At 39.5% G+C, this 16,564-nt stretch overlaps 1 protein-coding gene across 1 annotated transcript; it reads right to left on the bottom strand.

Moving 5' to 3' along the window:
* Positions 1–431: 431 nt before the first annotated feature.
* On the bottom strand, positions 432–13,870 carry LOC135769185 (uncharacterized). Its single transcript, XM_073813731.1, has 8 exons — positions 13,864–13,870; positions 13,277–13,564; positions 13,033–13,086; positions 10,543–10,821; positions 9,533–9,799; positions 9,319–9,447; positions 8,966–9,025; positions 432–2,336 (listed from the first exon to the last, which is right to left on the bottom strand). Exons 1-8 carry the CDS (start codon positions 13,868–13,870, stop codon positions 2,290–2,292), a joined length of 1,131 nt encoding a protein of 376 aa, XP_073669832.1. The 3' UTR covers positions 432–2,289.
* Between the last annotated feature and the right edge of the window lie 2,694 nt (positions 13,871–16,564).

The following is a 16,564-nucleotide window of genomic DNA, read 5'->3' as shown; positions in this document are numbered from 1 at the left end:
ATGTCAATAACAATCATAAAACATATCCAAAATGTTCATTATACATGATGAAGGCATTAATAATAACCTGTGTACTTGATGGTCATCTGTCTTTGTCTCTAACTCTCAACTGGAGAACAGACTGCATTGCAGCAATGATTTCCTCTGCAAATCTACTTGTTTAGAGGAATCATGTGATTAAAAGCTTTCATGTTCACATATTCCATTCATTTTGGTAGGCCCACTCAATACCTAATTTGTAAAAAAAAACTTGATCAAATATGTACTTTTTCAGACTGCATGTAATTCTGTATAATCTAACAAAAACATCATTCATGTCCTTAACATAAACATACATTAGTTGTTCAGAATCAGTTGAATGAACAAAGATATAAAGGTAGGTTCTTTTGGAAAATAAATCTCTTTATGCAGTAAAAAATCTCAGACAAGGGTTCCTCGTGTCAAAAAGTACATCTTTATTGTTCGAACAACAAGGCGGGGATGCCCCAAAAACATCAAACATCTCTATGCAAGCATTAATTATTATTATAAACAGTTCTTTCTGGTTCTCGAATCTGATTGGCTAAGAGCTCTTCCCAGGTGTGCGATATTGTACTGATAACAGTAACCTCTTCATCGTTTGTATCATTCCGCCACCAACTGGTAATTTTAGTATTGGTGAGTGGGGCTTCTTTAAACACGTGAGTCATTTACTCATCTCTGACTGGAAAAGCTGCACACACACAGACACGCTGTTTTTAAACACTCTACGTGTGTCTCATTAGTTCACTAGCTTGTGAATCAGTCTGTGAATCCTAATTGGAAGTGATTATCCCATCAAAAATCTGTGCTCTTGGATGTAAACTTAAATGCAATGATGTCACATTGTGTGGATGAGTAACATACACTTGAAATAAAGCTATGAAAACAATCATTTCTCTGGAGCGATTTCTCTTCACCCATTAATAATTCGCGAAACCACCGTGGAACTGCAGGTATGCACTGCATCTCTCTGACAACTGTTTTATGAGGTACTGACAAGAACGAAGTCCAGTAATAAAGCGAGTGCTTGTACCACAAGATTAAATGGAAAACCAATAGTATATAAATGTAGTTTTATTAATTTTTAACTCGCGCCAAAATAATAATAACACAAAAGTAAATATGAATAAGAAAACAAGTAATAGTTTCATGACACCAAATACTGCTGGTTTGATCTCGTTTTTGAACATCAAACACAGATAGGCCTACATCAGAGCCAGGGAATCTTTGTCAGAGATGTAGCCCAGATCAGGCTGTGGTCAGCGGGGCGAGTGAACACTGATGTCCACTGATGCATTTGGTTCTCACGTACCAAATCTTTCTAAGCAAATCTTCAAATAGGCGCTATCTTTAATAATCGACTGCAGATTTGAATATATTATACACATATATTATCGACTTAACTAATTTAAAACTACACTTTGTGACCAAGAAGCGGCTATTGAGTTATTAGGAGTTTCAAAACAGCCGAAAGTGTTACCTGTCATTCTGTCAATCCGTGGCGGTAGAAAGTAGTTCCCAAACAAAGAGGCTTTTAAAATAACTCTGTTGTTGTTTTCTAGTTTTCGTTTTTCAAATGTGTGCTGTCGAACTGTTGTATAAAAGCAATATCGCTCTTGGAGTCGTGTGATATAGGTCTTTATCGTAACAGCTGTGATTGCCTCTGGCCTAATCACCCCCGTGATGATATAGAGCTATATCACACGCCCCCGAGAGCGATATTGCTTAAATGTCCCATTCTCTGCTTTAACTGTGGTGAGAGCACAGCTGGATGATTTTTTTAAAAATTATACAAACACATGTTATTATATAAAAGTATTAAAAAGTACTTACATTCAGATTATTCTTAAACATGTGCAAATATTATGTTTTCCCAAACTGTAGTCAGCCAAAGAGATCGACATATGTGAAATAAGAAGTGAAGTAAGTCCCAGATATATCCGAGTCTTACACCAGTTATCCTTCTTGATATCAATCACTGTAAATATCTCGTATGGAGGAATCAGTACCTCTTTCCCATCAGGATACTGCTTTGCCACATTAGTACCATGACATGTTACTGTATGATTTTATAACAAGATTAATTTCCATATTTCATTAAGTATTAATAATAAGTATTAGTACATATAAACGTCTGGTACTGGTACTGAATTTCTACATTTAAAGTAGTGCATTGAAAGATTTGTAAATTAATAATCAAATCTTAAGTGTTATAATAATCACAGGTTGTTTTATGGACACATCTCTCTTATTTTTCTCCTCTGTTTTTTATTTTTTCTGAGCATTAGTCACATCGCTAGATCCAAAAGCCACATCTGAAAAAAATATAAAACACTGATTTAAAAACAAAATGAATTAAAATGATTTATTATTTCACTTTATTCTTGAATACTGATTGATGCTTGTAGTAGCTGTTCCCTTTCAAAAGCTACTCTCAATGCTGCGCTGCTAAGCGCTATGGGGAAACACCTTTATCGTTGACCCGCTGAATATAGTGTGCAAACACGTCAATGAAATTGACCCGGAGGTATTATAGCCTCGGTTGATGACGCTATCAAAGCGCACGTGAAGCGAGGCTATAAATAAATGAACACCAGCTGTGTCTCGTCAGGTCCTTTGTTTTCAGACCGCTACTGATGTGTGTGTGCATAACATTGAACAAATCTCTCTTACCTTTTGAACTCCACTCGAGATCTTTGTTAGGAGTTAGTTTCCATCAAGATAGAGTGCAGATTTTCTCTCTTTCCGATATCAGAAGAGTTTAAGCTAAAAGATGAGTAAGAAGAGCCACAAGCAGTCTAAGTTGTGTGTTTGTTCTCGCGCTATCGCTAAGGACGACACACACACTTACTGCTTTGTGTGTTTGGGGGAGGAGCATGCGGTCACGGCTTTACAAACAGATTAGTGCGAGCATTGCGAGTCATTTTCCATCAAGATGCTTCGTGCTCGCCGTGATTACTTTATATCCGCACCTAAAAACTTAAAATCATGGGGCTCCCAGATGGATCTGGCTGACGAGCAAGAGACGGGCGAGTCTTCTTCTTTTGCTTTGTCACCAGAGCCATTTATTCCTTCACATGATCCCGAAGCGCACTCCGGTGCCTCTTCGGTTCATGTGGGGGATGATAACGATGATGATGATGATTTCTCTCTCGGTTCTGCGGATTTTGATAAGCCAGCCTCCGAGCGTTCCTCGCGCGATCATGGGTCGGTCGAGGAGCTTCTCGAGGTGGTAACCCGTGCAGTGGCCAGATTACAGATTGACTGGCCTCGCGAGCCAGAGACACCCAAACAGAGCAAATTAGGCAATAGGTTTCTGTCTACTGACAAAGGGGAGAGGACGAAACATGAGCCTCTCCCCTTCTTTGAAGATCTCCACGGTTAGCTAGATAAATCGTGGAAGAGACCATACACTTCGCGTGTTTTCGTGCCTTCGACGTCGGTTTATTCGACTATCGTGGGTGTGAAGACGCGCGGGTATACAGAGATGCCTCAGGTTGAAGAGACGCTCGCGAGTTATCTCTCGCCTGGCTCGGCATCGTCTTTAAAAAAAACCTATCCTGCCCACGAAGTCGTGTAGAATAACTTCATCATTAGTAGGAAAAGCTTATCAAGCTGCAGGTCAGGCTGGTGCTGCGCTGCATACGATGGCGGTATTACAGGCGTACCAGGCTGATTTATTAAAAGATTTGAGTGGGGGCGAGACCATTGATAAAGAGGCATTCGATGAATTACGCAGGGCTACAGATCTGTCTCTCCGCGCTACCAAGCAAACGGCTCGCGCTATCGGCCGTTCAATGTCTGCTTTGGTTAGCACGGAGAGGCACTTATGGTTAAATCTGTCCGGAATAAAAGAGAAAGATAGAGTGTTTCTCTTAGATGCCCCTGTTTCCCCATCTGGTCTGTTTGGAGATGCGGTTGATTCTGTGGTCACTAAATTTACAGAAGTTAAAAAGCATGAGGAGGCTTTTACGCAGTTTTTGCCTCGCCGCAAACAAAGGGAGGGGTTATCTGTCACGGTCTCCCGACCTCTTCCCGGTCCCTCAAGACCCAGGGACGCAAAGAAAGCAGCCCCCCAGAGCAGACCTCAGGACTGTTATTAACAGGAAAAAGCAGTCCTGACGGTTGCATTCACTCGTTAGAGCTCACTCGCGGGTCGGGGCGTGTCATATTACATCCGATCGCCCCGTCTCGCTGCCCTTACGAAACCTCTCCACCTCCTCTCCATTCACCGATTCTGAATCGATTTTCATGTTAATCTCTAAAGATCGATCCGTAACTCAAAGAATCGATTTAATAATTAATAACTTAAACTTGCCGCGTCATTGAATTTACGCATGCGCGCGAGGTGGAAGGACATAAAAAAAACGAACATAGCCGTCAGGAACGTTAAGCAAGCGGTTGTTTTGAAAACTCTAGAAACGCTCAAAGCTGCGATCTACATGTAAAATAATCCACTCATAACAAATGAACGAGTTATTTGTGTAATTTTTATAATAAGCGCCATGCAGTGAATCCACCGCGGGTCTCCAGTGAAACTCTCTCTCTCTCCCTCCCTCCCTCTGTGCTCATGCAGCCGGTCTCTGACGGGCAGAGGTTTCTTGAGGCGCGTGCAACGGGTCGCCAAATAAAGAGTTCTTCTTACACATAATAATGCTAATAGTTGTAAAGGTTTCTGAACTTTAAGCAAGCTAATTACAAAACTCGCGTTTATATCAGTGACACGTGCGCTGTAGTTTGACGCCTAATTTGCTTATACAAACATCTTTGTTCAGAAAGACGAGAAAGAGACGAAAATGTTAACGTGTAATAGAAAGTAAAGAGCGTCAAAACAGACTTCATCACATCATAGCACCCGTCATAATATCTATAAAGAGGTCCGTCTCTCATATACAGGTATTTATCCTGTCTGTAGGTTTGTGCATAAATTTATACCTGTTCATTTTACATACTGCCTATTTTTAATGTAATGTATGCATAAATACAAAATACAATGCATACTATAGCTTCAATAGTCTTTAAAATTAATAACTCAATTAAAAACAAGATTCTGTCTATCAAGACTTAATCTGTTGTTATCATCTGGGCATTTTCACTTTAACATTATTAACTTTAAATTGTCCATATTTTAAAACTGTGGTGAGCAGTTAAAAGCTATAGTGAGTGGCAAATAACTGCACATTTTTATAATCCAAAAAACTGAAAAACATGTATACCATGAAATATACTGATAAAATGACTCATGGAATAGATTTTTGGTCATGCCATGCACCCCTATCTGGCACCATTTCGGGCTTTTTTCAAAAACACTTATCTAAATCTCGAAGATCGAATCAGATCAGATCGGATCGAATTGAATCGAATCGAACAATGATAATCGATCCAAGATCTTGAGAATCGGAATCGAATCGATTCTTGAAATTTGAATCGAAACCCAGCCCTATTATCAGAAAGTCTGGCAGCGTGGAAACTTCTGCCAGGTATTTCTGGTTGGGTAATAAGCACAGTACACTTAGGATACAGAATCCAGTTTATTCGTCGTCCTCCGCGCTTCAACGGCGTGATATTCACTTCCGTGAGACCGGAGCGAACACAAATACTGTTGCAAGAGATTCAATCTCTGTTAATGAAAGGGGCCATAGAACACGTTCCCCTCCCAGAGAGAGAGAGTCAGGTTATTACAGCAGATACTTCCTGGTTCCCAAAAAGGATGGGGGGTTGCGTCCAATCTTAGATCTTCGAGCTTTAAACAAAGCAGTGAGAGCTCCCAAGTTCAAGATGTTAACGGTCAAGACGGTTGTGGCACAAATTCAACATTACGATTGGTTTGTCACAATCGACTTAAAGGACGCATATTTTTACATAGAAATATTGCCACAACACAGGAAGTTCCTGAGGTTCGCTTTTGCAGGCGAAGCATACCAGTTTCGGGTTCTTCCATTCGGCCTAGCCTTATCACCCCGCACATACACAAAATGCATGGATGCAGCACTGGCTCCGTTGAGACTCCGGGGAATCCGCATTTTAAATTACATAGACGATTGGCTAATACTAGCGAGATCACAAGAAGTGGCGCTCCAACACAGGGATGTTGTGTTAGCACACCTGCTTTCTCTAGGGTTGAGGCTCAACGCCAAGAAAAGCGTTCTTTCTCCTGCCCAGAAAACGACTTATCTGGGGATAGTTTGGGATTCGATTACGATGCGGGCACATCTGTCTCCCGCACAAATCGCGACCATTCAACATTCCCTGAGCAGACTCAGGCTAGGCCAGGACCTCACTGTAAAACAGTATCAACGGATCTTAGGACTCATGGCGTCAGCATCCACGGTGATTCCTTTGGGGCTGTTGCACATGAGGCCATTTCAGTTGTGGCTCAGAGCCAAAGGGTTTCATCCGAGGGCCAACCCTCAAAGGCTAATAAAAGTGACGCGCCGCGGGCTTCGTGCACTGACTATGTGGATAAGACCCCGGTTTCTTGCCTTGGGTCCCACACTAGGGGCGACTTGTCATCGCAGGCTGCTAACGACAGACGCCTTCCTGACAGGCTGGGGTGCGATCTTAGATGGTCGTCCAGCTCAAGGGGAATGGGAGGGTCATCAGCTCAGTTGGCACATCAATTGCCTGGAGTTGATGGCTGTATTTCTGGCCCTGAAATATTTTCTCCCTCAACTGAGAGGCTGTCATGTCCTAGTGCAGGTGGACAACACAGCAACAGTCTCGTACATAAATCACCAGGGAGGTCTGCGCTCGCGCAACTTGAACAGGTTAGCGAGGCAGATTTTTCTCTGGGCTCAGGACAAGATCCTGTCGCTCAGAGCAGTGTACATACCGGGGAACCTGAATGTGGAAGCGGATTTACTGTCCAGACAGACGTTATTGACTGGGGAATGGAGACTCCACCCAGACATAGTTTCTCAGATATGGACCAGATTTTACAGAGCGGAAGTGGACCTCTTCGCCTCTTTTCAGACAGCGCAATGTCCCCTCTACTTCTCTCTGAGTTCCCCAGCCCCCCTGGGTCTGGACGCAATGGCGCACACATGGCCCGACAAGCGCCTCTATGCGTTCCCCCCAGTTGCACTGCTCCCACAGGTGCTAGCCAGAGTTCGCCAACAGGGCTCTTGCCTCTTACTGATAGCACCACGTTGGCCGAACAGAGTATGGTTCTCGGAGATGATATCTCTCCTCAACGGCTCGCCGTGGGCGATTCCGGAGAGGAGGGACCTTCTGTCTCAGGCGGGGGGCACGATATTTCATCCCAGGCCCGACCTGTGGAATCTTCATGTTTGGCCCCTGAAGGGTACCAACTGAGGGGCACAGGGCTGTCACCTGATGTTATTGAGACCATTTTAAGTGCTAGGGCCTCCACCACTAGGAAGTGTTATGCCCTTAAATGGGGTGTCTTTGAAGCATGGTGCACGGCACATAATGCAGATCCTGTTAACTGCCAGATTGCTACAGTTCTGAGTTTTCTGCAGGGAAAGTTGTCAGCGGGCTTATCCCCATCCACTCTTAGAGTATATGTGGCCGCTTTGTCGGCTTGCCACGCTTTAGTGGACGAGGCGCCGCTCGGGAGGCATCCACTGCTCGCTCGCTTTATTCGAGGGGCGAAACGATTGAGGCCTCCAACAAGAACTAAGATTCCTTCTTGGGTCCTGGCTATAGTCCTTGAGGGTCTGGTTCAGACCCCCTTTGAACCTCTAGAGTCAGCGTCTGATAGACTTCTGACACTAAAGATGGTTTTTCTAATGGCGATAACTTCTCTTAAGAGAATTGGGGATATGCAGGCTCTGGCGGTCTCGCCATCCTGCCTAGATTTTGCCCCAGGTATGGTGAAGGTGATTTTGCATCCTTATCCTGATTACTTGCCTAAGGTTCCCTTTTCGACTGCACATCCGGTCATCCTTGAGACTTTCTGCCCTCCGCCGTTTGCCACACCGGAGCAAGAGTTATACCATAAGTTGTGTCCAGTCCGTGCTCTTCAGGCCTACGTCCACCGCACTAGCCAGTGGCGTAAGTCAGAGCAATTGTTTGTCTGTTTTGGGGGCCGCAACAGAGGTGCCGCGGCCACCAAGCAGTCTATATCACATTGGGTCAGGAATGCTATTACTCTTGCCTATGAGGCGCGCGGTCAAGTTTCGCCAGTAGGCCTGAGAGCCCACTCCACCAGAGGGGAAGCCTCCTCTACTGCTCTAGTAAGAGGTGCCCCGTTACAGAGTGTTTGTGATGCGGCAGGCTGGTCCTCTCCGCATACATTCATAAAATTTTATAGTTTAGATGCTCATGCTACTCCAGGTTCTCACGTCCTCGAGTCAACATCACAAGCTAATGCCTAGCTATTTCCTCTTATTATAGGTGTTTGTGAGGTGGCGGGAGCTTCCTTTCCGCGCACATCCATTACTTAGTTTGGTTACTTATGTCTGAGATTTCCTTACGTTCTTTGTGCACACACTTACACATCCGTAGGGGTCCAGACATCTCCAAGCACGGCAGCGTGGGTATTGTCGTTCCCCATAGCGCTTAGTAGCGCAGCATTGAGAGTAGCTTTTGAAAGGGAACGTTGGGGTTACTTGACTGTAACCTTGTTCCCTGAAAAAGCGGAACGAAATGCTGCGCTGTCTTGCCGTACAGTAGATGTACCAGGACTCGTCTTCAAACAAAAGATCTGACGAGACACAGCTGGTGTTCATTTATTTATAGCCTCGCTTCACGTGCGCTTTGATGTCGTCATCAACCGAGGCTATAATACCTCCGGGTCAATTTCATTGACGTGTTTGCACACTATATTCAGCGGGTCAACGATAAAGGTGTTTCCCCATAGCGCTTAGCAGCGCAGCATTTCGTTCCGCTTTCTCAGGGAACAAGGTTACAGTCAAGTAACCCCAACGTTTTCAGATGATACTTTGAATGATAGTGTTATGTTTATTTTGGTTTATCTCACCTTGATCTTCTCCCTTCTTCAGTTTGGAGTACATGATGTCGTCACCTTCACTTGTATTATCTAACAAATTTCAAGTTGGGAAATTTCGTTAGAAACAAAACAAATATTTTCTATGTAGATGTTTTCTCTGATGTCAATTTCTTAATATCAACTTGTTTATAGATCTGTTCACTAAAGCACCTCACATCCATTCTGCAGACTGAACATCATCAAATAAAATGTTAGTGCAGTACAAAAATATAATAATACACAGCACTTTAAACACAAACATTAAATAAGCCTATAGATATCTTTGTACATTAAACTGTGGTAGTATATTGTTTTTGAACATCACAGATATTACAAGTATTTACCTTTAAGGGCAAAAGATGAACCTTTCTTCTTTTTATTGGACCACAGCAACAAATAAATGCTCAAAAACATGACGCTCACTCCAACAACAATTCCAGCTATCAGACCACGATAGCTCATCGTCCAAGAACCTGAGGTTGAAAAAGAAGATATGTTCTTATACAACCAGAACATCTGCAAATTATGTAGAAATATTTCTATTGTGTTTATACTTACAGATGAAAGTGTCACCTCTGACTGAGATCCAGCTCTTTGGAGACTCTCCTCTCTCTGGGTGTTTACAGTAGTAGAAACCCTCATGTGACTTTGAGACTGTAGGGATGATCATCATGTCTCCTGTAGTCTGATTCTGCACCACTGATCCATCTTTATAAAATTCAGCTCTTAGGTTAGAGGGTTTTTTATCTCGATATAAACAGCGTAGAGTCAGATTATCTCCTTTAGTAACAGAATGAACAGGACTGTCCAGAATCACATCAACATCTACACAGAAGAAACAGAAAAAATGACTGAAGATTATAAATTATACAAACGTAAACATTTGATGTACATTTTCTGGTGAACTGTTAGATTTGTGTTCACGTTGAAGAATATAACACGCGTCATCGTTTATTTTGGTGTGTGTTAGTACATGTTAACGCTATGCAAAAAGTACAAACCCCAAACGAAATGTTAAATCGTGAATCTGACCATAGGAGCTCTTTAATGCTCCGTTTTCCTGTTCCTTCCTAATAGTATTATTATTGTAGCCTAACTTGCAGTGTAGTGTTAAATTAAGTATTTACATTAGAAATGGCTTTGGACAAATATGTCATTTAATGTAAAATATTGTGAGTGTCGCTCTAAGGCACAGCAGATTCTCAGGTGAGCTGTGTTTTAGTGATCAGCACTGCACTTGATTGAGGTTCCAGTGGATAATACGAGCTGCAGCCGTGGTGGAATAAAGGTAGAATGAAACTGTTTCTTTGGCTGCGCTATGTACTAGACCCGTACAGCAGCTTGTTTCGTGGTCCCTATTATAAAAGCATCTCCGTCTCTCATTGATTATTGTAAAAGTATGTAATAACAAACATGTTTTATACATTCGGGACAGCCCCGATATGCTTGAGAGTTGTAAGTTACGATTTCAGGCAGTGCAATGGTGTAGGAGCACGCTTGCACTCTATATATAATAACCCTAGTGGTGATTGCTTTAAGTGCTTAAAACTACAGTCACGTAGACTCACTGTGTACTGAGATATTAACAGGATGAAGTTTCTCTCCAGATTGAGACTGACACCAGTACACTCCAGTATCAGATGTGTAGAGAGATCTGATTGTACATGTAGATGTTGTTCCTGTAGATCTCGTGTCTGATGATGAACAAGGTTTCAGTTTGTCTGTGTATCTTCTCACTGTCCATCCAGTAGATTTACTGTGATCCTCACAGCTCAGAGAGAGAGATTCAGATGAGAAGTGTTGAGATCTGTTGGGTCTGATGATCAGAGAGACTGAAGGAGAAACACCTGAGAAGAAAATGACAGAAAATCATCTTTATAAGAGATAAATAAATAAATGATTGATAAAAGACATAGAGTGTAAGAGTTTGTTGTTGTTTAGTTGTGTGTGATGAACTCACCAGTGATCCACAGTGTTAGTGTGTTACTGTACTCTGTGTGATAAGACTGGATCTGCTGGCTATTCTTATTTTAATGTATTTTTAACTAAATATTTAAAATGCAAAAACCCTGCATGTTTTTGTTTTGAAAATATGAATATGTGGTTAAGGCAACACGTGATACGCTTATAAGCTTTAATGTATTTATTACAAAATGAAGTATGATATAAAACACATCCATTTATTTTAATACTACAAAGGTTTGTACAACATCCAGTTAAGTAAAGCACAGTGATGTACTACGGTGTTAAGATTATATAGAAAATATAATAGTAATTTAAGTTATGAAACTTAACTAGCATCAGTTAAAAGGATAATACCAAATAACAGACTCCATAAAAAATTAAAAAAGAGAAATACATTTATGAGACAAAAAATGCCAGTTAGCTATATCCAAAGGAATATTTTATGTTTAATCACCAGAGATCGGAGGGCAGAGCAGCTGAACTGAGACAGCTGCAAATTTCAGAAGGACTTGCCGAGATGAGACTGTACACGCCGCTGACCACCCAATGATTCCCTGGAACTCATATATCCAAAAGGAAATTTAAATATAGGCTCTTTACTAACTGACCACATATTTGAAGTTTATTCATCTATATTCTCGACTAAACGGCTCTTAAAACTACATTTTATGACACAGACAAGTTTTAAGCTTTATTGCCATTGATGCGAAATGCATTCTGGGAAACTTGGCTGTCCGCACAATTCACCCTGTGACGTAAAATGGGTGGATCAAGAACACATCTGGTTATGTGAACTTGGCTTGAAGTGAACTTGTACGTGGGCTGCAACTGATGACGTTTTACAAGTTCTCAAGAACACAAGTACACACAAGAACGCATACTGAGAAACGGCCAGTGTCTCCTGTATGCCACATCTCAGCAGAGATGTTCACAAGTCCAAGTAAAGTCTGGAGTCTTTATCACTGAAGTCCTATCATGTTGTCCTAGGGGACCCACTGCTCTTCACATTATGCATGTCTGTATTATTTAACACACCTAATTCAGATCATCAGCTCATTTAGGGAGAGATCTATGAACAGAACTGGGTATGTCAGTTAAGGGAGACATACAAAATATGCAGAACTGTGGGTCCCCTAGGACAAGATTGAAAACCACTGATATAAAGTATTGCTACTGATGAATCATTATCAGAAAACAGCTGTTTTAAAGGTCACGTTCTTCCTGATCCCATTTTTCAAACTTTAGTTAGTGTTCTGTAGTAATGTGACATTAGTACATACTTATTGAATGTGGCAAAGGTATTGCGGGACGGGAATAAAGAAAAGATTGAACGGTCTTTGGCACCTCAACTATTTAACTTTTACATTATTCCTCTCAAATTTGTGATTTGCTTCCTTGTGTATCATATTTAATAAACCAATACAATTTAAATGTTTAAATTAACATATATATATTCACATCATTTAGCATTTTTGCGTAGGTTAGTATCGTTCATTCGAAGTTTACTCAAGTGGAAGAATGTGACTAATAAGCATAGGCCTCCCAGGTGAAAAGGTAGTACACTTCCATAGTGTACTTTAAGTGCTTTATTTTCGCACACTATTTTTGTACTTAATGTACTAAAAATTCATCTTTAGTACTTCTTAAGATGTTCTTAAGATCATCTAAGTGTACTTCACTGTGCTATTTTGAGACACCATAAAAATTAACTAAAATGTGCTAAAAATGTATTTTAAAAATGTATTTAGGTACCACTTGTAGTACACTTTGTATGAAAGTTGAGTTCAAGTTTAGTAAAAGTGTTAACTAAATAAATTTTTTAATACAGAGATAGTATGTTAAAAGCGCATTTTTGTTCATATTCATGGTGTCTCAAAATAGCACAGTGAAGTACACTTAGATAATCTTAAGAACATCTTAAGAAGTACTAAAGATTAATTTTTAGTATATTAAGTTCAAAATTAGTGTGCGAAAATAAAGCACTTTAAGTACACTATGGAAGTGTACTACTTTTTCACCTGGGCTACTTGCACTATGCATTATATTTTGAAAAAGTAGATTATCTTAATATCAATGTGACACTTCAGAGTTACCTGTCAGTAGAGATCCTTCAGTATCCGATGTGAATTCAGGTTTTGGTTTTGATCCTGCAGAAGAATAAAACACATTCAAGATCCTGGAAAAAGTCTTTGTGAAATAAAACAACAATATATTTCTGTTCCTCCTAAAACAATGACACAACTACTAACATAATGTTTGTGATAATTAACCCACATAATATGCCTCTGTCTTTATTTCACAGTATTATTTTTACAATGACATTAATATTGAACTCACCCTTCACAGTGAGATAAACAAGAGAGCTTGAGAGTAAAGTTTGTGGTCGTCCGTGTATCACTGCACTACACCAGAACCACTGATCAGATTGAGTAACTCCAGTGATAGTGAGAGAGTCTCTGTTTACAGTGTAACGCTCAGAGTTAATCACTTTAGTTGTGTCTTTATACCACTGATATCTCCAGTTTAATGATCTGTACTGATCCTCTATCTCACACTTCAGAGTGACTGTCTCTCCAGTGAACACAGGACTGTCTGGTGTTACTCTCACTGTAACTCTGGGTAAAGCTGGGGAAAGAAGAAAAATAAAGTTTAAAAACTTACATCACAAATGTGAACTCACAATTAATTCAAACACAATATGGCAAGTCGTTTTGACATTTAACTCTTTCCCTGCCAGGCTTTCATAAAGTTGCCAGCCAGCGCAAATTTTTTTCGTGATTTTCACAAAAGTTTAAAGGTGCAGTGTGTAAATTTTAGCAGCATCTAGTGGTGAGGTTGCGAATTGCAACCAACGGCTTAGTCAACGGCTCAACCCTCGCTTTTGAAACGCATAGAGAAGCTACGGTAGCCGCCACCCGACAAACATGTCATCGTCGGAGATAACTTAGTAAAAGAAATAGTCCTTAAAGGGCTTCTGTACAAAAATGGCAGCACAAAATGGCCACTTCCATGTAAGGGGACCCTCGGTGTATGTAGATGTAGGTCTCGATCTAAGGTAATAAACACATAACGGTTCATTATGAAAGGTCTTTATACACCCCTGATAATATAATTTTGTATATTATTTTGCATTTCTGTCAAAATATCCTTCTAAAAATTACACACTGCACCTTTAATGCCTTCCAGAAAATGTTCTTCTTTAAATATATAAACAAACAATATATCAACTGAAAGAACAGACCCTCTGCTTTGAAAAAAATCCTACCTTGATTATTTCTCTTCTATCACTGGGGGATAATAGCGGTATTGTGGATTGACGGAAATATTCGTAATTGGCAGGGAAGCGTTTTATCTTAATTAAAGAGTTAACTAGTCAATGGCGGGGAAAAGTTAATCATTTAAATTTACTTGTATCTATTTTTTGTTACTAGTTCTTATTTTTTTAGTTACTAGAATCTATTAAATTAGATGCTTGTACTTATTCAGTATCTAAACACTAGATACTAGTACTTATTTATTAGATACTATTGCTTATTCATTAGATACTAGTTCTCTTTCATTAGATAATAGTACTTATTAATTAGATACTTATACTTATTTAATAGATACTAGTACTTATTAAATAGATACTAGTACTAATGAAATAGATACTAGTGCTTATTCATTATATACATGTAAATACAATGTATTATTATATTTAAAAGTGATGTTGATTGTTTAGTAACTGGCTTTGTATATGATCACATATCTGGTAAATCTGTAAGCATAAAGACACAAATAAAGACTTTGTTTGTTATTTATTGCCTTGGATAAACAGCATTATGTAAAATGTTTTACTTCTTTATGGTAGAGAGTTTAGTTTAATCTCATTTAATGATGTTTTTGGTTTGATTATTGGCAGTTTAGAAGATTCATAACAGGCAGATAAACCTACTGTATCAAGCTTTGTTTCGTGTTATTGAGGTGCATAATAGTTACTTACGGTGGCGTAATAAAAACATTTACGGAACATATGTCTATTTAATGGAAACTCAAACTGCAGGAGATACAGACTTCTTGCATAGCTTTTAAGCAGGATGCATTTTCTTTAATGCTCCAACCCTATTGTCAAGAAGTTGCATTGCCACACGTTTAAATGCTTACACTATAATGTCTGATTGGTATCTCTTTGTCCTCTGACGTTTTGAAACGTCTTCTCTTTTATATATTATGTAACAGGGATGATCAGGGGAGAAAAAGGTGACAAGCAATTCATATATACAGTATATCACAGTTTATATATTTTTGTTTGTATTTCAATTTAAATCTTTTAATTAATTATTTATTAATTTTAGCATTTACCAATATTTTTTTTTTAATCAAAGTTGAAACTGTTAACATTAGTTAATGCACCATAAACCAACCCTTCACCCTAAACCTTCCTCCTAGCTTTCAGGCTCACATCATTGGGTATCTGCTGAAAACATATGATCTTATGTATATTATATGTTGTTTTGTGATTGCAATTTTGTATTTATGTGTGGTATCATTTTAAAAGTCATGGTGCGATGGGTAAAAAAATTAACCAAGGTTTAAAATTTGAGGCATAATCTGCACTCCTTATAGAGGTGTGTCCTCCTAAGGAAATGTAGATCACATGGTTAACAATCCCATTTGGTGCACCTTCAGGTCATGAGAACCAACCAAATCCTGTTTTGTCTTCATGATTCTTATTCTCATCTGTGTATTTAAGGTGGCTTGGCAAAAGGTTCAGGGACGCGCTCTTTAATCACAGGTTTCCCACACAACTCTGTGTATTACTACTGTACAGTATTGGAAGCATTTGTATTCAGAACTTCCTAACTTCCTACTTTGTGACAGCCCTATCACAAAGTTCACAAAGAAATTTTAAAATAATAATTTTCCCAAAATAATGCAATTTGTGGTTTACATTTATGAAAGACAATATAAACAGAAGTATTTTTAAATTTCAATAGAAAATTACCACTTTGCATTATGTTTTTTATTAGAAGATATTTTAGAAACTACAAAGGAAATTAAAACATGATTTTTTTTTTATTAAAGCTAAACTTTGGTACAGTTAACTTTTTAAAATCAAAAATCACCATTAAAATAAAATGGCGATGGAGGGACACAAATTATTATTTGCATAACACACTAATCCTGTCAAATAAAGTGACTAAATCTAGCAGTAAATTAAGGGAAAATAAATGACCCAAAGGTTTCCTAAAAAAATAAGCCAATCACATTCATTACTGACCTTTAACAGATAGAGTCACATGATCACTGTACTGTGAGGATGAGGGTCGTCCATCTCTCTCTCCTCTACACCAGAACTCATCCTGATCTGATGGTGATCTGATGGTGTAGATGTTTCCCTCAAACACTGAAGTCCAAGTTGTGTCTCTATACCACCGATATGTCCAGTTTAATGATCTGTACTGATCCTCTATCTCACACTTCAGAGTGACTGTCTCCCCAGTGAACACAGAAATGTATGGTGTTACTCTCACTGTAACTCTGGGTAAAGCTGAAGAAACAATAAAAATAAGGTTTAAAAACTTTATTTCTGGTCCTTCTAAAACATTAAAACAAAACAACCATTGGCACAATTTTTTGATTACT

This window comes from Paramisgurnus dabryanus, chromosome 3 (assembly GCF_030506205.2).
Source record: "Paramisgurnus dabryanus chromosome 3, PD_genome_1.1, whole genome shotgun sequence".
Taxonomy (NCBI): domain Eukaryota; kingdom Metazoa; phylum Chordata; class Actinopteri; order Cypriniformes; family Cobitidae; genus Paramisgurnus; species Paramisgurnus dabryanus.
Note: the sequence above shows the minus strand (reverse complement) of the source record. Positions and strands in the feature narration are given on the sequence as shown.